Raw genomic sequence first — 25,467 nt, forward strand, 5'->3', positions numbered from 1 at the left:
ACTTCTGACAATATACCTCCGCTTCATCCTGACCCTGACACAAAGCCAGCAAGATTTTCTCTGCCTGATCCACTGAATTTGGTTCATCATAAAGCAATCCAAGCGCCAGAAAAAACGCATCTACATCACGCAATGCAGGATCTCCTGGCGCAAGGGAAAATGCCCAGTCTTGAGGGTCGCCACGCAACAAAGAAATAATGATTTTTACTTGTTGAACGGGGTCACCAGAGGAGCGGGGTTTCAAAGCAAGAAACAGTTTACAATTATTTTTGAAATTCAGGAACTTAGATCTATCCCCAGAAAACAAATGAGGAATTGGATTTCTAGGCTCTAACATCGGATTCTGAACCACAAAGTCTTGAATGTTTTGTACCCTTGCAGTGAGATGATCCACACAAGAGCACAGACCTTGAATGTCCATATCTACACCTGTGTCCTGAATCACCCAGAGGTTAAGGGGAAAAGAAAGACAAAACACTGCAGAGAAAAAAAAAATGGTCTCAGAACTTCTCTTATCCCTCTATTGAGATGCATTAACACTTTGGGCCAGCTGTACTGTTATGGACCTGGTGGTTAGGAGCACCCAGAACGACCTGATGGTTAAACTAACACAGGACAAGCTCTGGGAAGTGGGAGCTCTGCTGACCGCAACCCCTAATCCTATCACACACACTAGAAATAGCCGTGGAGCGTACCTAACGCTGCCTAGACGCCTCTTCACAGCCTAAAATATTGACTGTGAATTAAGATGAAAGTCACAAACACAGAAATGAAACAGGTTTCAGCAAAGGAGGCCAGACTTACTAAACAGACTGAGGATAGGAAAGGTATCTTTGCGGTCAGCACAAAAACTACAAAAAGACCACGCAGAGTGTGCAAAAAGACCCCCGCACCGACTCACGGTGCGGAGGTGCCACTCTGCATCCCAGAGCTTCCAGTTAGCAAGGCAAAATCATGATAGCAAGCTGGACAAGAAAACAATGAACAAATAATTAACTAGCAGGGACTTAGCTTCTGCTGGAGTAGACAGGTCACCAGAAAGATCCAAGAGCGAACTGAACCAGTAACATAGTAACATAGTTAGTAAGGCCGAAAAAAGACATTTGTCCATCCAGTTCAGCCTATATTCCATCATAATAAATCCCCAGATCTACGTCCTTCTACAGAACCTAATTGTATGATACAATATTGTTCTGCTCCAGGAAGACATCCAGGCCTCTCTTGAACCCCTCGACTGAGTTCGCCATCACCACCTCCTCAGGCAAGAAATTCCAGATTCTCACTGCCCTAACAGTAAAGAATCCTCTTCTATGTTGGTGGAAAAACCTTCTCTCCTCCAGACGCAAAGAATGCCCCCTTGTGCCCGTCACCTTCCTTGGTATAAACAGATCCCCAGCGAGATATTTGTATTGTCCCCTTATATACTTATACATGGTTATTAGATCGCCCCTCAGTCGTCTTTTTTCTAGACTAAATAATCCTAATTTCGCTAATCTATCTGGGTATTGTAGTTCTCCCATCCCCTTTATTAATTTTGTTGCCCTCCTTTGTACTCTCTCTAGTTCCATTATATCCTCCCTGAGCACCGGTGCCCAAAACTGGACACAGTACTCCATGTGCGGTCTAACTAGGGATTTGTACAGAGGCAGTATAATGCTCTCATCATGTGTATCCAGACCTCTTTTAATGCACCCCATGATCCTGTTTGCCTTGGCAGCTGCTGCCTGGCACTGGCTGCTCCAGGTAAGTTTATCATTAACTAGGATCCCCAAGTCCTTCTCCCTGTCAGATTTACCCAGTGGTTTCCCATTCAGTGTGTAATGGTGACATTGATTCCTTCTTCCCATGTGTATAACCTTACATTTATCATTGTTAAACCTCATCTGCCACCTTTCAGCCCAAGTTTCCAACTTATCCAGATCCATCTGTAGCAGAATACTATCTTCTCTTGTATTAACTGCTTTACATAGTTTTGTATCATCTGCAAATATCGATATTTTACTGTGTAAACCTTCTACCAGATCATTAATGAATATGTTGAAGAGAACAGGTCCCAATACTGACCCCTGCGGTACCCCACTGGTCACAGCGACCCAGTTAGAGACTATACCATTTATAACCACCCTCTGCTTTCTATCACTAAGCCAGTTACTAACCCATTTACACACAATTTCCCCCAGACCAAGCATTCTCATTTTGTGTACCAACCTCTTGTGCGGCACGGTATCAAACGCTTTGGAAAAATCGAGATATACCACGTCCAATGACTCACCGTGGTCCAGCCTATAGCTTACCTCTTCATAAAAACTGATTAGATTGGTTTGACAGGAGCGATTTCTCATAAACCCATGCTGATATGGAGTTAAACAGTTATTCTCATTGAGATAATCCAGAATAACATCCCTCAGAAACCCTTCAAATATTTTACCAACAATAGAGGTTAGACTTACTGGCCTATAATTTCCAGGTTCACTTTTAGAGCCCTTTTTGAATATTGGCACCACATTTGCTATGCGCCAATCCTGCGGAACAGACCCTGTCGCTATAGAGTCCCTAAAAATAAGAAATAATGGTTTATCTATTACATTACTTAGTTCTCTTAGTACTCGTGGGTGTATGCCATCCGGACCCGGAGATTTATCTATTTTAATCTTATTTAGCCGGTTTCGCACCTCTTCTTGGGTTAGATTGGTGACCCTTAATATAGGGTTTTCATTGTTTCTTGGGGTTTCACCTAGCATTTCATTTTCCACCGTGAATACCGTGGAGAAGAAGGTGTTTAATATGTTAGCTTTTTCCTCGTCATCTACAACCATTCTTTCCTCACTATTTTTTAAGGGGCCTACATTTTCAGTTTTTATTCTTTTACTATTGATATAGTTGAAGAACAGTTTGGGATTAGATTTACTCTCCTTAGCAATGTGCTTCTCTGTTTCCTTTTTGGCAGCTTTAATTAGTTTTTTAGATAAAGTATTTTTCTCCCTATAGTTTTTTAGAGCTTCAATGGTGCCATCCTGCTTTAGTAGTGCAAATGCTTTCTTTTTACTGTTAATTGCCTGTCTTACTTCTTTGTTTAGCCACATTGGGTTTTTCCTTTTTCTAGTCCTTTTATTCCCACAAGGTATAAACCGCTTACACTGCCTATTTAGGATGTTCTTAAACATTTCCCATTTATTATCTGTATTATTAGTTCTGAGGATATTGTCCCAGTCTACCAGATTAAGGGCATCTCTAAGCTGGTCAAACTTTGCCTTCCTAAAGTTCAGTGTTTTTGTGACTCCCTGACAAGTCCCCCTAGTGAAAGACAGGTGAAACTGTACAATATTGTGGTCGCTATTTCCTAGATGCCCGACCACCTGCAGATTTGTTATTCTGTCAGGTCTATTAGATAGTATTAGGTCTAAAAGTGCTGCTCCTCTGGTTGGATTCTGCACCAATTGTGAAAGATAATTTTTCTTGGTTATTAGCAGAAACCTGTTGCCTTTATGGGTTTCACAGGTTTCTGTTTCCCAGTTAATATCCGGGTAGTTAAAGTCCCCCATAACCAGGACCTCATTATGGGTTGCAGCTTCATCTATCTGCTTTAGAAGTAGACTTTCCATGGTTTCTGTTATATTTGGGGGTTTGTAACAGACCCCAATGAGAATTTTGTTACCATTTTTCCCGTACAAGAACATTGACAGCTGGCATGGAGTAACGATCTGAGTGGAGTTAAATAGAGCAGCCAGCCAAAGAATAAACTAAGTCACCTGTGGAAGGAACCTCAGAACCAGCAGCTCCACTCACAGCCACCAGAGGGAGTCCATGGACAGAACTCGCCGAAGTACCATTCATGACCACAGGAGGGAGTTCGATAACAGAATTCACAACAGGTTCCAGTGTGGTTTGCAACTGCAACCGCTGGGGTTGTTAACGAGGCGCTTACCTCCACGTCCTCGATGGACCCATTGGCCTTGGCTTGGGCCAGCATGTCCAGGAGGGTGTCTTCCTCACTGTCTTCGGGCAAGCTGCAGACCGGTAGGACGAAAGGTTCACATTCGTGATCAGCCTTCATCATGTTGACGTGAAAGGCCTTTCGCCTACCCCGAGCGTGGTCAAGCGTGACCACGTAAGCGACCGGGTTGAGCTGTTGGTGGACGACGTATGGGCCCTCCCAGGCTGCCTGAAGCTTATCTGTTGGTACGGGGACCAGCACCCACACCTTTTGACCCACGTGGTAGGTCCGCTCCCAGGCGTTCTGGTCGTACTAGTGCTTCTGGTCAGCCTGAGCCTGCGTCATGTTGTCATGCACCAACTGCGTCAAGGTCTGCATCTTGTCACGGAAGCGCATGACATACTCCACAATGGACACTTCAGAAGGGTTCGGCTCCTCTTCCCAGGATTCTCTTACCAACCCAAGGGGTCCCCGGACTCGCCTGCCGTACAGGAGCTCGAAGGGGGAGAACCCCGTCGAGGCCTGCGGAACCTCTCGGTAAGCGAACAGCAGGTGTGGGAGGTACCGCTCCCAGTCGCGCCCTTGAGTCTCAACCAGCATGCGTAGCATCTGTTTGAGGGTACCATTGAAGCGTTCACACAAGCCATTGGTCTGTGGGTGATACGCACTCGATACCAGGTGCTTCACCTGCATTCTCTTACAGAGAGCCTCCATTAGGCGAGACATAAATTGGGTCCCTTGATCAGTAAGCATTTCCCTGGGAAATCCTACACGTGAAAAGATGGCCAACAGGGCATCCGCCACCTTATCTGCCCCAGTTGATGACAGAGCTACTGCCTCTGGGTACCGGGTAGCATAGTCTACAACAGTAAGGATGTATTGCTTTCCAGAGCTGCTGGGGACGGCCAGCGGGCCCACAATGTCCACCGCGATCCTCTGGAAAGGCTCCTCTATCACTGGCAAAGGGATCAGAGGAGCCTTAATAGCAGGCCCCGCCTTCCCCACTCTTTGACAGGTGACACAGGAGCGGCAGTAGTTTGACACATCTGTCCCCATCTTAGGCCAATAGAAGGGTTGAGACAGCCGGGCCTTAGTTTTGCTGATCCCCAAGTGTCCAGCTAGTGGGATCTCATGGGCAGTCTGCAACAACTCACCCCGCAATTGCTGCGGGACGACCAGCTGTCTTTCCCTCAACCACTCCTTTTGCGATTCTCCGGGTACTGTCTCCCGGTATAACCTTCCTCGTTCCCAGAAGACCCTCTCCTTATCAGTCTCGGAGGTGGGCGTCTCGGCAAGTTGCCTCAAACTCTCTAGGCTCGCATCTGAGTGCAGAGCGGCCTGAAACTCCTGGCTAGGGGAAGCCAGAAGCGACGTCAGGGTCCCTTCCCCACGGGAACCCTCTTGGACCTGCTCTGGGTCCACCTCTGGTTCAGTCACACTGGTGACTGAGGAGGGTCCGGAAGGCTGACAGTAATCTGCGTTCCGGGCACTCTGACTGCGGGTGACAGCAGCTACGTAGGCTGTCTCCCCGGGGGTTTCTACAGACCCATCAGCCGGCGCTGCTATGGGCTCTACCTCCCCATCCACCCCCAACACTCCAGGGGCAGTGCTACTTATGGGCCAGTTACCTTCCTCAGTGGCACTGGTCACTTTCATGGTGTCACCTTCTTCACGGTTCCCATGAATCTCCCCATTTCCTGTAGCACCAACACTTGCCCCTGTTAGGGGTTCCTCAGCCGTCTCACTCCGCAGAGCGACGTGGCTGGGCACGCCTGTACCTATGGACACATTAACCTTCACAGAAAAATCATTATCAGGTTCAGCTGGCACAGGTACAACATTTTCACCATCAATCCTATGAAAAAAATGGTTATTAGATGCATCATTACAAGATAAAGCATGGTCAGGTAACACATGCGATTTCCCATCATCATCATCATCATCATCATCATCAGGGTTAACGTTACCCTTATTAGTAGATTGGGGAGGGGTGTCAGGGACGTAGTGTGCAACCAACCTCCCCAAATCAGTCCCCAACAAAACATCAGTGGGCAAATTATCAGACAGCCCCACTTCCTTCATCCCGCTCCCGGCACCCCAATCAATAAAAACCCGGGCCATCGGTAAGGGACAGCTGATGCCCCCAATCCCAGTGACAGTTAGAGTTTTCCCCGGAATGATTTCTCCAGGGGCCGCCAGTTCGGGTCGGATGAGGGTTCGTTCAGCCCCGGTGTCCTTGAGGCCTGTAGCAACATGGCCTCCCACAGTGACGTGCTGTACGTTGTCACACACCCTCCCAACCACACCACCCACCAAAAGAACTGCTGCATTAGGCCCTGGGGCCTTGGCTGGGGTGTTCTTCTGCTTGGTTGGGCAGGAGGTACTGAGATGACCAGTCTGATTGCAGGAGTAGCACTTGCGAGGTTCGGTGGTAGGTCTGGTGCTGTTGGCCACGGGGCCAGGACCTCTGGTGTGTTGGCTGGCAGGGGTACTGGCGTTGGTTGCAGGCTTACCCCCTCTCCAGCTGGTGGTGACTGGCTTCTGCACTTCCGATCTACGGTTGGCCTCATAGGCATCGGCAATCTGCGCTGCTTTCGTCACGCCTTTGGGTTCTCTGTCCATCACGAACTGTCGCACCTCAGCTGGGCAAAGATGAAAGAACTGGTCTTTGATCATCAGGTCTCGCAGCTGTGCAAAGGTGTTCACTGACAGTCCTTGGGTCCACTGGTCAAAGTGGGTCTCCAGTCCATGCACCACATCACTGTAACTGTCGTGTGGGCCACGTTGGAGGGTCCGGAACTTTCTACGGTACACCTCGGGTGTAAGCTGGTACTTGGCTATCAGAGCCTGCTTGATGGCCTCATAGTCACCATCTTGTTCTTGAAGGAGGGCAGCAAACGCCTCCAGAGCTTTGCCTCTCAGCCCTGGTGTCAGGTATCGTGCCCATTCATCTGTAGGCAGCCGGTACTGTCTGCAGGCTTTCTCAAAGGCCCGCAGAAACGTGTCCAAGTCCCCGTCCTTCTCCATAACAGGAAAGTGATCGGGCCGGGACTTTGGTGTCTGAGCGCTGCTGGGCTCACAGCTGGACTGGGACGACCCCTGCATTTGCAGTTGGGCTAACTGCAGCTGGTACTCCCGCTCCGCTTGCCGCTCGGCTCGCTGGGCCGCTCGCTCACGGTATTGCTGAATCAGCTGCCAACGTCCCTCTAGGTCATCTGCGGCGCATTGTTGCAGAGCCAGCTACAGGAGGAGGTCTGCACCCCCCTGGTTGCCAGTAGGGCCCGTATTCAGTGGTTGGACCTCTGCTGCAGCACCATGTTCGCTTGTGCTGGCTTCTGCGGCCTCTGGGTTCTGTGGCCTGGCTTGGTCTGCTTCAAATTGCACCAGTTCAGCGACCATTTGAGCCTTGGTCTTACCCTGGGGGTTCAGGCCATGGCACGTGCATATCCCAGCAAGAAAGTCCTTCTTCTGCTGGCTGTACCAGGCTTCCCCTTTCGCAGCCATGGTTGCCAAATAAAAGATAGGATAGAAAAACGAAGAGGAAGGGAGGGGATAATTACCAGTACGCAATTGTCTCAAGACTAATAAAACACTGAGTTCGTTCTCCAAACTTATTTGCGCAGAGTCCTCGCAAGAACTTTCTGCAAGTTTTTAGTGAGAGGAATGATTACTCAAACCAAATCACTAATGTTCTAAGATATCCCACCGCCTTGCCACCAATTTTTCAGGAATCCCACCGCTGCCACCAATTTGTCAGGATTCCCCGACCGCTTCCACCAATTTGTCACCAATCACACCATCCCTACGTCACGGGTCGCGGTGACTTTAGGCCATCAGACGGCTATTACATGTGCAGGGGGGCTTATCTTAGTATCCCTCCACTGCTAACAATGCGATGAAAAACCACACACAAGGCTATTGACCTCTTAGTTTACAGCAGGGGCTTATGCTAGGTTTCCCACTGCTCTTCAACATACCATGAACTGCAGGGATTTATGTATATCCCGCTTACAGTTCCACTTGAAACTTGCAGCTCTCTGGCGCCCCCTTTACTCTCAGGTCAGATTTGGTACTGCACCTGGGGTAATTAGTCGCCAGACAGGCTGCCTGCTATGTACTGGCTACTGGGCACGCTGCAGCGACGCGATAAACTACTCCCACTCAGGCAGGAACAATAATTATCAACGCCGCAGTCGCTACACCATAACCCAAACGTCTGCACATGGTCGCTGCCACCAGCTTCGATTAAACGGGTCCAAAGCTAACCCAACACAGTAGCGTATTTCCCTTCAAGAGACAGGGTACGTTTAGAGCATGGAGAATGAACCAATATTAAATATTATATCCCATAAAAATGAGGCAGTGCTTTATCAAAAATATTTTATAAAGATGTTATAAATGAGACAATTGCAAATATGTACAAGGGTAATTATAAAATAAACAGGGATTAAATGAGAAAAGGTAACACTCACATGTTCAAAGCATGGCAGGCAACCATACGTCCCAGCTCATTGGACGTGCGCAGGGCTTTCCAGAAGAAGCAAGCAAGCAAAAACGAGCTGGGGATCTGGCAGAGATTTAAAAAACCTGCAGCCTGTGACATCACAGAAAGGTTGGTTTATCCAGACCCTCCTCTCTCTACATTCTGAGTACTGCAACCTTAGATTTATCTACTTACTATAACTTCGCTACAAAACATGTCATAGTCATAACAAACCCAGCATTCATCTCGGATTAACGTGAGCATTCTAATGAGATCAAATATGGCCTATCTGGGATACATATTTACAGAGAAATCCCTACTTCTTTACCAGACGGAGTTAGAAGCCCGTGTTTCGAGGGATGGGTAGGTCCACCGAGGGAGAATAAGAATATATATTTTCGTGATCTTAATGTAAACGGTGTGCATAATATCTTACAAAAACCAAACAAAGAACTTGCATGGATCCTAGAAGTTTCTAGTTCACTTATAGCTGGATAAGAGCTTACACGGCAGGAAATGCCGGTCGTAAATACCTTGGCTCTCCTAAAACCCCCACACTCTCTGAGAAGGAAAGCTAAACTCTGAAGTAATGGGAAGGGGGGTTTTTGAGCCCACGGTCTGCCATGTGTTCTTTGGAATTATGGTAAGAAGTGCCAAAAATCCCTCAGCTATGAAAGGTCCTCCTTTGGGCATGCTCAGAAGGAGAAAAGCAGGACTTAGTGCCAGAAGCGTCTGCTCGCCGCTGACCAGTACTGGCTACAATGGCTGAACCTGGAAAGGCAGCAGCAACCAAGCGCACAGTATCTGCCTGAGCCAGACGCTGGGACCGACGTCTCCACTGAGCAGGCTCCACTGGGCTGAAGAAGAATGGGAGACCGCAGCGGAGGTGCCTCGAGATTCCCCCTGTGCAGCGGCGGGAGCTCGACAACTAACAGTGTGTTGCCATATTTTGGGAGACGTAATATTTTTATTTTTCTGTCGATGGAGCTGTATGAGGCTCGCGCACTTGTCCTCCATAGTTCTTGCGTGCGCAATGCAATCTTTGCTCACGCACGCGCAGTATGCTTTGCCCAACTGCGGGCAAAGCTGAAAAGCATTACTGCCAAAGCGCCTGCGCACTATGTCCCGGAAGTTTTTCGCTGTGTTCTGGGACATAGTGCGCGGGCGCATGTGCAGTAATGCTTTTCAGCTTTGCCCGCAGTTGGGCAAAGCATACTGCGCGTGCGTGAGCCAAGATTGCATTGAGCACACGCGAACTATGGAGGACAAGTACTGTAATTCTCGAACATATTGCGGACAACAGGGACGGATGGGGTGGAGAAATGGAGAAGAAACGCCGTCCATCAGACCGGAAAAAAGGCATTTACATATCCCGCCAATTTGAGACGACAGGTTCCCTTTAAATTATTTGGTATTGGTAACCGTTAATAAATATCGCAGCTTATTTTGAATTGGTCTGTGTCTTTTATTTTAGTTATTTAAGTTATATATTGTTGTATAACGGATTGCACCTTATGCCTCCGTGTCCCTGCTGCTGCAGCCTCCCAGCTCCTCAGACACCACTCTTCTATTGCCCACTGGCTGAAGTGGGAGTGGGGAGCATTTTAGAAAGTTGTATCTCAGCATGGAAGCAATTAGCAGATATTCTCTGCTTACACGTTCAGCATTTAACCAGTATTTTACCTCAGTATCTGTAAGCCTAAGCCAGGAGTGGGTGGAAAATGCCAAAGTGGTGACGTGTTTCTGTTAGGCTGCCGTCACACTAGCAGTATTTGGTCAGTACTTTACATCAGTATTTGTAAGCCAAAACCAGGAGTGGGTGATAAATGCAGAAGTGGTGCATATGTTTCTATTATACTTTTCCTCTGATTGTTCTACCTCGGGTTTTGGATAACAAATACTGAGGTAAAATACTGACCAAGTACTGAACGTTTGAACGTGGCCTTAAAGTGAGGAGTCTTTCACAATGGGGTTTCATTAAAAAATTTGGACTATCTGGCTTCTACAGCTTACAAGCATGGCCGCCTTCACAAGTCGGTGTTTAAACACGTACATGAAAAACTGGTACTACTGTCATCAGTGTTTTCCAAAAGCGTGTCATCAGTGCATCCGTTTCTATCAAAAGTGATTTTCCGGTATGAATAAAGAAAGAAATTACAAATTAACTCACCTTTGCATTATGTGTTTTTCATGGACCCATAGACTCGTAATGGCCCTTGTCATCCGTGCTGGCGGAAAAAAAAAAGACGTGTGTTGCATGGACACATAGTCTGTGTAAAAACAGGGACATGTGCATACCACCATAGATTATAATGGGTGCATGTTCTATCCATGAAAAAAACAGATACGACATGTACTGGAAACACAGATGAGTGAAGGAGGCCTATCATAGTAAGGCTAGGGTCACACAACAATATCAAAAATCATACAGAGTTGCATCCAGAAAAGTGGGACGATTTCTTTCTCACTTGTTATCCGTGTACAGTTCGTATACAATCCGTTTATTTTTACTCAGCAGCAGCTATTAATCATTTACAGGACCATTTACAAAATTGAAATGTATCCGTAAAAATTGGATACTATACAGAGACTTTTTTCACATGCAAAATTAGTCAGTGAAAAAAATGGTTCTGTGTACATGAAAGACTAAGCGCACAACCATGTATATAGATCATAAACAAACTAGGGGTGCAAAAAAATGGTTCATCTGCACTGCTTCACTGAGTAACATTGGTCGGAGTGCGATCCATTTTTTTAATGGATAGCACAGTCGTGTGCACGAGCCCTAAATCACAACAGCAGCCTGCAGATTTAGTCAACAGTCAAATCTGTCAATGTTCTATTGGTATGGCCTGTAACCCTTATCTCTCAATTCCCGAACAATCTTCTAAGCTGATTTATGACCAACTTTGATTTGTTTGATTTGTTCATAAATAAGCTTACTAGATAGATAGCTACTGTGAAGTACTGTGATACATAAAGGACTTAGAAGTAGAATGGTTTAGCAAAATTATTTAGCCAAAAATGCAAGAAATTCAGTAAGTATAAGTCCCCTAAACGTGCCTCTATCCTTTAATGTATACCGGTACTTTGTGTTTTTTTTGTTATTTTTTAATATAGTCCAAAATGATATCAAGAATTTTATATATTTCCAGGGAGGCAACTTGTAACATTCTTCCTGCATAAAGCAACCATAACTCAATGCTCAAAGTCTTTTTTATACATTCTCTTTAAGTCACACAGCAGACAACCTGTTATACAAACTATTACACTACATCTTCAATCTTTTTCAGTTTATTTAGTACAGTGACCATATTTCCAATGATATATGTACTACACGAATGCATAGCTTAAATAGAAAAAGCTTCTTTGTATCAAATTAAAGTACAAGATTTTGACCTTTTTTCTTAGAGATGTCTGCAGACATATATAAACTACAAATGCAGAAATGCAGTGGTGGACTTTAATGGTGGGTTACATTAGTTTTATGCTACCCCCAACTGTTTGTAAAGTTCAGGAACAGATTCATCCCACTCAGCCAGGAAGCAAATAGCGGCGACTGGGGGGCCAAGTCCATACTTCTTACGGAAAGCAGCTGCATTAAACTTTTCTCGACGTTCAGCCGTTTTATCGCTCACATGAAGTTCGTCACATTTGAGTGGTGCCGACTGTTCATATACAAGCCAGGTATACCGATGCAGACCTGGACCAAGCAAATAAAAAGTTAGACTGTTCCTTAGATGTGCAATCATCATAGCCTTCACTAACAGTGATGTATCTATGGAACCATAGATGTGTCTTATGGTCAAGAAATCTCTAATAATACCACAATCTATGTATTTAAATAGCTTGACTCTGAACATATCAGGGATATTTGAGCAATAACGTAAAGGGAACATACAAATTGACCATGGTGTCTGATATACAAGAGACATGTTAAAGGGAACCTGACAGCTGATAGATGCCGTCTGGTCCAGGAGCAGAATGTATCAGGCACTGGCTGTATGATCTCAACTATGTATGTTTGTGTCTATAATGCCGCAGTGTTTCAAAGGAAAACATACCGTAAGAAACGCCGAGGACCAAGCCACGCTGGAGACCAGTTGGACAGGTGGGTCCCCGGTGGCTAGTTCCTATCCGCTGACCTGGAGTAACAGGTCTCTGCCTATAAGTATACGTAGGTAGAGGCCTATCAATCCAGGAGAACGGGCGGGACAAAGCCTTTAGAGACTCATTTGTCAAACTAGTCTCTAGCGTGGCAAAGGTCCCCGGCGGCTATTGAACTGTTTTTCTCTGAAACACTGCAGCATTTAAAAGTTAAACATATATGGCTGGAATCGTGCAAACACTGTCTGATACATGCTGCTCGTGGATTGGGCAGCATGTATCAGCCGTCAGGTTCCCTTTAAGGAGGTTGTCCAATCTTCTTCATTCGAGCAGTTAAATGGGTTGTCCAATGTTCTCTCTACTGAAGGTTCTTGGGTTTCTGCTTGCCTGGGGGTTGTGCACTACTGAAGATTGACAGCTTGGGCTACTGACATGGTTGCACAGCTGCTCTGAAATTTGCAATCTCTGATGCTGCAAGTATTGACTCTGCAGCATCGGGCAAGAATAGGACCAGCTATCCAACGGCATCCAACAATCTGTCCGGCTTCAGAGCTGAGCTTACAAGCTGTCTAACAAACAGCTCGCATGCACTCACACCTTGACTAACACACCGGCCAGCCATGCTAGACTGCAGAGGTGGTTGATAACCTAGGCAATTAACTGCAAACCAGAAAGTTAAAAATTCTTCCATTCTTAAGAGAGGATTTTTAATAGAGGTAAATTACAAAGTTGATTATTTTTAGAACCACTTTGCAATTGTACCCATTTAAGAAATTGAGACAACCCCTTTAAGCAGATTGCTGTTTACTAGAAATATAGTCATCCAAGATGTATAGTATAAATAAAGGAGCATTAAAAGCATACAATGAGTATATTCCTAATATTGCACCACTTCGCCACTTATATGTCTGCCTATAGCCCCTGTGACGGAGTCACTTGTAAAGTGCTGGAGGGGAGATATGTGTCACTGCGCTTAACGGTGTCAGTAATATGAAACAAGAGTATTTTCCTCCAGCACACTACATGTTGTGAGGGTTAAGTTAAAGGTTCATACATGGGCTGTTTTTTTTGTGGACATCTATAGAGTGGGTGGGAAGATGTGCACCTTATCTCCACCTGTACCGCTGTGTACTGACAAGACCTGTGATGTCTCAATCATGTGGTCATTGGAGTCACATGGTCTAGGGTTTAGGTGGTGGGCTTTCCAAGACAGCAGTGTGCAGTGTACCTGGAGAGGAAACACTCCAGGAAAGTGTTTGTGCCCGTGTGGTACGTTAAGGACCTGTACCGTGGACATTGTACCTGTGAGTGGGCTGAAACCCACTAGGAGAAGGACCGTGCTTTGTTTTTGTTTTACTGTTTTGCCCAGAGGGCCGTGTTTATTTTTATCTGCTTGGTTTATGTTGCCTCAATAAACCAAGCACGTTCTTAAAGAGACGGCGTTCCATTCATACCTCTGTGTCCAGCCAAGTGAGACACTCTACCACACTCCGAACTACCACACTGGGTGTGACACACTCAGCACAGTGAACAGAAAGAGGAAAAGAGAACTGTCTAAATCAACAATCTCAAGGTTACAAATCCATCTCCAGAGATCTTCATGTTCCTTTGACCACAGTGTGCAACATAATCAAGAGCAGGGGTGTCAAACTGCATTCCTTGAGGGCTGCAAACAGGTCATGTTTTCAGGATTTCCTTGTACTGCACAGGTAATAATTTAATCACCTACACAAATAATGAGTTGGTGATTAAATTATCACCTGTGCAGTACAAGGAAATCCTGAAAACATGACCTGTTTGCAGCCCTCGAGGAATGCAGTTTGACACCCCTGATCAAGAGGTTTAAAACCCATGGCACTGTAGCTAATCTCCATGAACATGGCCAGCAGAGAAAAAAAATGATGAAAGGTACCAACGCAGCATAGTCGTCATATATGTTAGATATTCAAGTTCCAAAGAAATTCAAGCTGTCCTGCAGGCTCAGGATGCATCAGTGTCAATGCGTCAACATTTGAATGAAATGAAAGGCTGAGGATGGAGATCCCCGGAGGACCCCACTGCTGATACACAGACATAAAAAGCTGGACTGCAGTTTACCAAATTGTATGTAAGTCAAAATCCTTCTCGGAAAGCGCCTAGTGGCCAAATGAGACCAAGATAGTGCTTCCAAATTATAATGATTTAGAGATGATCTGCAAAGTGGAGTGGACCAAAATTCCTCCTGACATGTGCACAAACCTCATAATCAACTACAAAAAACATCTGAGTGCTGTGCCTGCCAACAAGGGTTTTGCCACCAAGTATTATATCTTGTTTGCCAGAGATCAAATACTTATTTCTCACTGCAAAATGCATATAAATGTATATAATTTACACAATGTGATTTTCTGGATTTTATTTTTGATATTCTATCTCTCACTGTTAAGTGCAAGTTTTATCACATACCTGTATCTTTTCCTGCTCCTGAGCCAACATATTCAGTAAGAGTGGTGCCGCTGTTCAGATCATTTCCCTTAACATTTACCACCAGAAAGTGATGCCATTGTCTGTAGAGAAAGGTAATCAGTTGACATAGTGTATGGGCACCGAAGGTCTTATCCCATAAAAAATAATTTACCACCTATCCACAGCGGTGATCACACATGCACATCACCTTTTTATTTATTAATTGTAGGACTGGTAGAGATAGAGAGCTGCACTCAGTATAACTGCCAATCCTACAGGCAATCATTGGAGAGGGAACAACCATTCTAGTGGTAGTGAGGGTCCCATCCGTAGAGTAAAACATTTTTCTTTTATGGGATAGCCCCATTAATGCATCCTCTGCACGGAATATACTTAAATTAGCTGTTCAGTAACAACATAGAATAGGTCATCAATATCGGATCAGTGAGGGTCAGATACCCGACCCTTCACCGATCAGCTGTTATTTGTTGTGTTATTTCATTGTGTAGCTGCTGCTGCCATATAAATAGAGAGAATAGGAGCTGTCCAGCAGGACCCAGGAGAGGACGCTATACACTGAATGGAACGGTGCCATTTAACAGGTGATGGGTGATGTTAGATGTCGAACTGTCGCTGATCCGATATTGATGATCTATCCCACGAATACTGTAGGTTACTAATTTGTTGTGACCAGACAACCTGTTCAAGGCTTCCATCACACTAAGGCTAGGTTCACATTGCGTTATGTGAACCCGTTAAACGGACTACGTTACACACGTTAACGCCGCTATTGCTTGTAATGGCGAACGCATCGCTAGCGCACGCCCACATTGGGCGTGCGCTAGCGATGTGCCGTCACTTGAGTGACGGACCTCGAACACTGCTTGCAGCGTTCGCGGTCCGTTCCTCGCTAGCGCAGATCGGGCATCTTCGCTAGCGGGATCGGCAAACGCGATCCCTTTTGGGACACTGCGTTAGCGCAGTCTGTAGCGCTATGCGCTAAACGGACTGCCCTAACGCAATGTGAACCTAGCCTAAGGCCGGGGTCACACAGCCGTCAATTCCCTCATGCGAGAGAATCGGGTCAATTATGCAAATGATACTCAGCTCAAACTCTGTTGGCCTGGCAGCTTTTAGCTATTGAATGGGAGAACATATGGGGGCAGGATGATGACACATGGGACCAGGAATGAGACACATGGGAGCCAGGAATGAGACACATGGGGGGCCAGGAATGAGACACATGGGGGGCCAGGAATGAGACACATGGCGGCCAGGAATGTTGTGAATTCTGTTGTCGAGCTCCCTCCTGTGGTCGTGAATGGTACTTCGGCGAGTTTTGTCCATGGACTCCCTCTGGTGGCTGTGAGTGAAGCTGCTGCTTCTGAGGTTCCTTACACAGGTGACGTGGTTTATCCTTTGGTTGGCTGCTCTATTTAACTCCACTCAGATCGTTACTCCATGCCAGCTGTCAATGTTCCTGCATTGGTTCAGTTCGCTCTTGGATCTTTCTGGTGACCTGTCTTCTCCAGCAGAAGCTAAGTTCCTGATAGTTATTATTTGTTCATTGTTTCCTTGTCCAGCTGGTTATCATGATTTTGTCTTGCTAGCTGGAAGCTCTGGGATGCAGAGTGGCATCTCCGCACCGTTGGTCGGTGCGGAGGTCTTTTTGCACACTCTGTGTGGTCTTTTGTAGTTTTTTGTGCTGACCGCAAAGATACCTTTCCTATCCTCTGTCTGTTTAGTAAGTCTGGCCTCCCCTTTCTGAAATCTGTTTCATTTCTATGTTTGTGACTTCATCTTAACTCACAGTCAATATATGTGGGGGGCTTCCTTTACCTTTGGGGAATTTCTCTGAGGCAAGGTAGGCTTTATTTTCTATCTCTAGGGCTAGCTAGCTCTTAGGCTGTGAAGAGGCGTCTAGGGAGAGTCAGGAACGCTCCATGGCTATTTCTAGTGTGTGTGATAGGATTAGGGGTTGCGGTCAGCAGAGCTCCCACATCCCAGAGCTTGTCTTGTGTCAGTTTAACTATCAGGTCGTGCCGGGTGCTCCTAACCACCAGGTCATAACACAGGAATGAGACACATGGGGGCTAGAATGGAGTATATATGGGACCAGGATGGGGATGTTATTACAGGAAGGGGCCAGGATGTGGGACAATATTACTATATGGGCTAATTAAGGGATATTATTACTGCTGTTATTATTACTAACTGTTAAACTATAAAGCGCTGCGGAATATGTTGGCGCTATATAAATAAAGATTATTATTATTATTGCTGTGATGTATTTTATTTTTAAAGATACTGTTTTCAGTGTGTGTGTGTATGTGTGTGTGTGTGTGAGTGAAAATTCCTGTTACTGTGCAGGGCAACAATATGTCGCTTTTTATCTTACTCTGGCTTAGTGTAAAAGTTGGAGAAAAATTGGGGAATGGGCTCTGGAAGCGGTGCTCTAGATAACTGTGTGTTATTTTCTGCAGAGATGAGTCCTGGATCAAAGAAGTGATGGCGGTCTGCGATGGATGAAGAAGAAAAGTGAAGATAAATATCTTCAGCTAGAGACATCACTGGTGAGTCAGTGTGTTACCTGTACACTTAAAATATACACTATATAGTATATACAGAGCTCCTATATATAATGTTACTGGTGATCTCTGTATTCCCTATACACTAACACTATATACAGAGCTTTTGTGTATAATGTCACTGGAGATCCTTTTATTACCTGTAAACTGACACTATATACAGAGCTCCTGTGTATAAAGTCAATGGTGAGTCACTGTATTACTTGTACACTATATACAGAGCTCCTGTGTATATTGTCACCAGTGATAACTGTATTACCTGTACATTGACGCTATATACAGAGCTCCTGTGTAAGATGTCACTAGTGATCCCTGGATTACCTGTACACTGACACTATATACAGAGGTTATGCGTATAATGTCACCGATGATCACTGTATTACCTGCAAACTATATACAGAGTTCCTGTGTATAAAGTCACTGGGGATCACTGTATTACCTGTAAACATACGCTATACACTGTGTACTATGTACAGAATAATAATAATCTTTATTTATATAGTGCCAACATATTCCGCAGCGCTTTACAGTTTAACAGCTGATGGCTATGTATGTGAGGTCTGGTGTTCGATGGGAACTGTTAATATGTGATTGGTGAAAATGTGGTGTGGAAGTGAAGTTTTTTGCCAGTATGGGGGTCCTCAAAAATCCTGCTGGCAACCCTGAGCACAGGAAAGGAGCAGATGGAAAACATTTCTCCACCTTTTCCATCCTGTCAGTGTGCGGAAATTGTGCTGCAGTCAGATGTCATACGAGTGTAGTCCAATGTTTTCTACGCACCCATAGACTTGAATAGGTGGGTGTACTCAGATTTCAGAGGGAAATCACAGCATGCTGTTATTTTTTTAACTCACAGATTTTCGTCCATAAGCCTGGCTCCATTGAATAACATTGGTCCAAGTGCTAGCCAATAGAAAGTCGAATAGCACCTGTGTGACCCTTATACTGTCTTTTACTGAGACTTTTCCAGCAAACATAAAAATACCAACGTGTTCAGCTCCTCCTACTCTATAACATGCTGTCTATAGACTTGACTGCATATTTAAAGGGGTTTCCTGGCTTTGGGGTACAAGTATGCAGTCACTCTATGTGACTTGTGAACTCTCACAGTGTGGGGACTGTGCGCTGTGAGGAGTCTCCAGTGCCTTCGCCAGGTGGTCATGTGACTAAGTATGTGATTTGAATACTTTCTGCCACATTCCGACTAGACTGTGTGCGCACGTGTAGTCGGCATGTAACTGCATGTCTGCAAATCGCATACTTGCAGAAACGACCCCACCGCCGGCCCCAGACAATCCACACACCGCATAGTGCGCACACTGTGAGGATTCACAAGTCTGTAGTCACATAGACCGCACACGTGTGTCCTAAGGCCAGACACCTTTTATGTGACCAGTCACTTTTACATTTACTTTACTGTAAACAAAGGTGAATATATTGTTCGTCGTTCTTACGCCATAGAGCGATCACTCTTGCTGGGAACATCAGGATCCGTCAATATCACAGTATACAGCTTCTTGTCATTCTTGCCCTCCCATTCAATGGTTGGTTTATCTTTAATCTGAAAGATAAATATTAGAACAATTCTTGATAAGCAGCCAAGAAGTTGATTTCATGTTATGATTTTGCCACAGTTTTATGTAAAAACAAAGCCATCGGCTGAGCTCCATAGGAGACAGAGATTTTCACTAAATTCTGCAAAACCAGTATTTAGTATAAGCAATCAACCATTGCAGAATCGAAATAATGAAAATGTTTTAAAAAATTGAAAAAATAAATGAATAAAACTTCAAATCACCTCTCTTTTCCCCATTAAAAATAAGGAAAAAAAATACATATTTGGCATTGCTGCATTCGTAAAGGTCCGATCTATTGAAATATGGAATTCATTAACCCAATCAGTACAGTAAACATGGTAAAGAGAAAAAATTAAAAAACCTTTTTTTATCACCTCACCTTCCTAAAAATGTAATAAGCAATCAAAGCTTCGTAAGTGCGCAAAATTGGTATTAAAGAAAAAAATTATCTCACTGCGGAAAAACAAGCCCTCACCCAGCTTCATCAACAGAAAAATAAAAATGTCTTGGAAAATGGGAACACAAAGCAAAAAAAATAATTTTGTGCACTATTCTGATTTTTTTTTCATCACTTAAATAGAAAACTAAAATTGATGCATGTTTGGTATAGCCAGAATCACATTGTCATGGTCAATCATGTTTCCAGGTCATTTTTACAGCACAAAAAAATCAATGTCGGAATTGCATTTTCACCATTTCATTTCACTTGGAATTTGTTTCCTGTGCTTCAGTTCATTACATGGTAAAATGAATGGCGCTATTCAAAACTACAACTTGTCCCACAAACAACAAGCCATCACATGTCTATGTTGAAGGAAAAGTAAAAAAAAATTGTGGGTTTTGAAAGTAAATGAGGAAAAAACAAAAGCGCAGGAGCAAAAAAAATTCCCAGGTCCTTAAAGTTTATCTACAAACGCATCACATAGTAAGAGATGCATATGCTCCCATAGGGGTAAGCAAGTCATTGAGGTTACTGTACTTCACAATCTTCTAATCTGCTTTATGCCCAAACCAAAATATAAAGATTTATTCCCAAATTATCAATCTGAGGTCAGTGGCTCAAAACCCTAAAATAAATAATTTTGTCAACCGCAATCAATTTCCAAAAATGCTCTCTGTTTCAGATATCACCCTCTGAAAATCTGAATATTACAGATTTTTGCTCATCTGATTGTGCCCAAGGCTACGTCCCATCATTTTTTTAATGAAAGGCAGGGGCGTACACAGAAATCATGGGGACCCATAAAGGAAGTTGTAATTGCTGCCCCCTCAAAAAAAATATTCAGCAGGGTCACAGAAGAGCGTAGCTCACAACTTTGCAGCCTTTACAAATTAATTTCCCTCACATTGCATCCCCAAGATTCATCTGTCAGATCTTTAGGATCTCCTAAAAGTGAACCCACAGAACCACGACAACGAACCTCCCAAGGGTGAGCTGGCCTGGTGGACCACCCCCAATACAGGGAGCGTTAGGGGCAGGCCCAAGGGAGACTATTGCCGCAGAAGCTGATACCGGGGAACAGGAAGTAGGAGAGGAAAGACGCGGAAGTGGCTATGGGGGAGACACAGAACAGAGTGACAGTCACTGAAACACAGAGTGGACTGGATATGGCGGACGCCCAGGACAGACAGGGTATGGCGGAGACACAGGACGGGCAGGATATTGCGGACAGACTGGATATGGTGGAAACATAAGACAAGCAGGATATGGCGGAGACACTGGACAAGCAGGATATGGCGAACGCCCAGGACATACAAGATATGGCGAAGACACAGGAAGGACAGGCTATGGCGGTCAGACTGGATATGGTAGAGACACTGAACAAGCAGGATATGGCGGATGACCAGGACTGACAGGATAAGGCGTAGACACAAGACGGACAGAGTATCGCACTGGAGAGAACAAAGCACAGATGGACCTGAGGAGTGTGCACACGCACACGACGGGAGCCAGGGACCGTCGGCAAGACTGGAGGAGCAGAGACCGGAAGGCGTGCGCACACGGCAGGAGCGCACCGGGTCAGGTAAGTATGTCGGCGAACAGAAAGGTGAGTGGCAGGCGCGGCAGCAGATACGGCGGCGCGTAGAGGCGCCGTGACATCCTCTTCCATTGCCCTCATAAAGTATGATGCCAAACAAAGTGCCCTCCACAGTGAATTCCTCCACAATAATTTATACACGCACAGTATGATAACCTTACTGTACTCTCCAGCAAAGTCTGGTGACCCAAACACAGTATGATGCCCCTACTGTGACCCCATCACAGCACTCAACACAATATAATGGCTCCCTCACAGTATGATGGACCACACAAACTTCCACACTCTATAACATCCCCACTAGCACTCCAAACATTATAATAGCCCTAACATAGCCTTCCAAACAGTATAATAGCCCTACAAGCAGTATAATGGTCTGCCACATAGCCCTCTGAGTAGTATAATGGTCTGCCATATAGCCCTCCAAGCAGTATAATGGTCTGCCACATAGCCCTCCGAACAGTATAATGGTCTGCCACATAGCCCTCCAAGCGGTATAATGGTCTGCCACATAGCCCTCCAAGCAGTATAATGGTCTGCCACATAGCCCTCCAAGCAGTATAATGGTCTGCCACATAGCCCTCCAAACAGTATAATGGTCTGCCACATTGCCCTCCAAACAGTATAATGGTCTGCCACATAGCCCTCCAAACAGTATAATGGTCTGCCATATAGCCCTCCAAGCAGAATAATGGCCCCCACATAGCCCTCCAAGCAGTATAATGGTCTGCCATATAGCCCTCTTAGTATAATGGTCTGCCATATAGCCCTCCAAGCAGTATAATGGTCTGCCATATAGCCCTCCAAGCAGTATAATGGTCTGCCACATAACCATCCGAGCAGTATAATGGTCTGCCACATAGCCCTCAAAACAATATAATGGCCCCCACATAGCCATTCAAACAAAATAATGGCTCCCATATAGCTGGTTTAATAGCAACATGTTTCAGAGTCACTCCAACTCCTTTTTCAGGTCCTGAAGAAGGAATCGGAGTGACTCTCAAGCACGTTGGTATTTAACTAGCATTTCTTCATCTCATCGCGGCTTGACATTTAATCAGCAGGCCAGGACACTTCCATCGCCTTGGCACATTTGTATATATTTCCTTGGGAAGCCGCAGCGGCTGTAATTTATGCAATTCTAGGGGTTGTGTCTCACACAACCTCATTAGGTGAGCACACTTTGCCTTTGTTTTCTCTTTATTACTGAAACCCTATTGCACTTTTGCATTTTTTATGTAACATAGCCTTCCTTACAAACTTTTGGGCCCCACATAGCCTTCCACATAATATAATGTGAGAGAAGGAGAGAGGGAGTCAGCTCACCACATTACCAGGATACAGCCAGAAATCTTGCGCGTTATGACCCGGTAACAGGCATGTCTTCAAAGGAAAAAGGAAATGTTTCAACGAGATGAAATCATAGTAAAATCCAAAATGTATTTGTTAGAAAAACGTTAAGAAACAGTAGTGGTGGAATAACCAGCAGCACACGGACCGACGCGTTTTGGCTTAAAAAGCCTTATTCATGAAAACAGATAGAACAGAGATCCAGTGAGGAGTTTCATTCAATGAGCAGTGGCACCTGACAAGTGCTACAGAACAGCTCCCATTCTTTTGAATAGATGCTGTTGCAGTGCCCCAGAGTCCTGGTCATTGCAGTAATGTTATTCTTCCACCAAGGGGAGTGATGTTACGTCTGAGAGCAATGAAGGAGATCTTCTGTCCAGGTATCACAACCACAATACACACTTCACACTCCAGGCCGCCAGGGGGAGCCATGCTTCTATCTATTAGGGCACTCCTCACAATTAGGTAAAACTGGTAGTCGGGAGAGAAAGTTAGTCAGAACGAGGAGAGGAGAGCAGACGGAGGTCTGTGGGAGAACGAGGGTTCACGGAGCTGCACCTGCCCCACGTGCAGCAGCATCCAAAGAAAGAGACATTGAAAGGAATTGTGTTGCAGTGAGTGAGAAATGAAGTCATAGCAAAAGGAGAGGAACATCAGGGGGAGACCAGCAGGACAGTTGATTCCACATTGGCTGCCCGACCATATACCCAGGAGGCACGGTGGCAACTTGTGGGGGCCGGGGCGTCTCTAGGGTCCCTATAAAAAAAGCTGCACGCAAAACGCGCGTCGGGGAATCGGTCCACGCCTGAGAGGTAATGTGCCTTCGCCATTGAGTGCTACATTTAGTGGGTTATCTATGAATGCTTTCATTCATCTGGGCTAACTTACTCCTTCAGACACAAAAGAGAATAGTAAAACCAAAAACACTCAGTTTGAAAAAATGTTGCAGTAATCCGCAAGTGCTAGTAAAAGATGTAAAAAACAGGGTATTTGGTTGATACGTTTTTTGCAAAAAATGTATACTAAGCTGCTCTACCAATCTTCACGGTATACCCTTATCAGAGCAGTCCTAACTAATGTATGCAATCCCTATCTGATGTATTTAAAAACCTGATCATCTGTATATAACCTGTGTGAACAGGGTTCAGAGAGGAAAAATCCATGTGTGCATACAGGGTAGAACAGCTTTTGTGCAGATAGCCCAAGAGGAATGGTGGAACTCCCAAGTCTTGTAGACACAAGAGAACAATTATGGAAACAGGAACACATGGGCTACCTGCACAGTGAACAAGTCTGTATGATCATGTTCTCACACCACCAAGAAACCTGAAGACACAAAAGAGAATAGTAAAACCAAAAACACTCAGTTTGAAAAAATGTTGCAGTAATCCGCAAGTGCTAGTAAAAGATGTAAAAAACAGGGTATTTGGTTGATACGTTTTTTGCAAAAAATGTATACTAAGCTGCTCTACCAATCTTCACGGTATACCCTTATCAGAGCAGTCCTAACTAATGTATGCAATCCCTATCTGATGTATTTAAAAACCTGATCATCTGTATATAACCTGTGTGAACAGGGTTCAGAGAGGAAAAATCCATGTGTGCATACAGGGTAGAACAGCTTTTGTGCAGATAGCCCAAGAGGAGTGGTGGAACTCCCCAGTCTTGTAGACACAAGAGAACAATTATGGAAACAGGAACACATGGGCTACCTGCACAGTGAACAAGTCTGTATGATCATGTTCTCACACCACCAAGAAACCTGAAGACACAAAAGAGAATAGTAAAACCAAAAACACTCAGTTTGAAAAAATGTTGCAGTAATCCGCAAGTGCTAGTAAAAGATGTAAAAAACAGGGTATTTGGTTGATACGTTTTTTGCAAAAAATGTATACTAAGCTGCTCTACCAATCTTCACGGTATACCCTTATCAGAGCAGTCCTAACTAATGTATGCAATCCCTATCTGATGTATTTAAAAACCTGATCATCTGTATATAACCTGTGTGAACAGGGTTCAGAGAGGAAAAATCCATGTGTGCATACAGGGTAGAACAGCTTTTGTGCAGATAGCCCAAGAGGAGTGGTGGAACTTGTTTTTTACATCTTTTACTAGCACTTGCGGATTACTGCAACATTTTTTCAAACTGAGTGTTTTTGGTTTTACTATTCTCTTTTGTGTCTTCAGGTTTCTTGGTGGTGTGAGAACATGATCATACAGACTTGTTCACTGTGCAGGTAGCCCATGTGTTCCTGTTTCCATAATTGTTCTCTTGTGTCTACAAGACTGGGGAGTTCCACCACTCCTCTTGGGCTATCTGCACAAAAGCTGTTCTACCCTGTATGCACACATGGATTTTTCCTCTCTGAACCCTGTTCACACAGGTTATATACAGATGATCAGGTTTTTAAATACATCAGATAGGGATTGCATACATTAGTTAGGACTGCTCTGATAAGGGTATACCGTGAAGATTGGTAGAGCAGCTTAGTATACATTTTTTGCAAAAAACGTATCAACCAAATACCCTGTTTTTTACATCTTTTACTAGCACTTGCGGATTACTGCAACATTTTTTCAAACTGAGTGTTTTTGGTTTTACTATTCTCTTTTGTGTCTTCAGGTTTCTTGGTGGTGTGAGAACATGATCATACAGACTTGTTCACTGTGCAGGTAGCCCATGTGTTCCTGTTTCCATAATTGTTCTCTTGTGTCTACAAGACTGGGGAGTTCCACCACTCCTCTTGGGCTATCTGCACAAAAGCTGTTCTACCCTGTATGCACACATGGATTTTTCCTCTCTGAACCCTGTTCACACAGGTTATATACAGATGATCAGGTTTTTAAATACATCAGATAGGGATTGCATACATTAGTTAGGACTGCTCTGATAAGGGTATACCGTGAAGATTGGTAGAGCAGCTTAGTATACATTTTTTGCAAA

General features: G+C 44.7%; 1 protein-coding gene across 1 annotated transcript in view; it reads right to left on the reverse strand.

Annotated features, from left to right (window-relative positions):
• Positions 1-11,695: 11,695 nt before the first annotated feature.
• LOC138666283 (phosphatidylethanolamine-binding protein 1-like) overlaps positions 11,696-25,467 on the reverse strand; it is a 28,628-nt gene continuing 14,856 nt past the window's right edge. The window contains exons 2-4 of the mRNA XM_069754511.1: positions 19,012-19,118; positions 14,970-15,070; positions 11,696-12,120 (exon numbers count right to left, since the gene is read on the reverse strand). Coding sequence (XP_069610612.1) covers positions 11,903-12,120; positions 14,970-15,070; positions 19,012-19,118 — 426 coding nt within the window. The 3' untranslated portion in view covers positions 11,696-11,902. The remainder of the gene's footprint in view (positions 12,121-14,969; positions 15,071-19,011; positions 19,119-25,467) is intronic.

The sequence above is a fragment of the Ranitomeya imitator genome, chromosome 1 (assembly GCF_032444005.1).
Source record: "Ranitomeya imitator isolate aRanImi1 chromosome 1, aRanImi1.pri, whole genome shotgun sequence".
Lineage (NCBI taxonomy): Eukaryota > Metazoa > Chordata > Amphibia > Anura > Dendrobatidae > Ranitomeya > Ranitomeya imitator.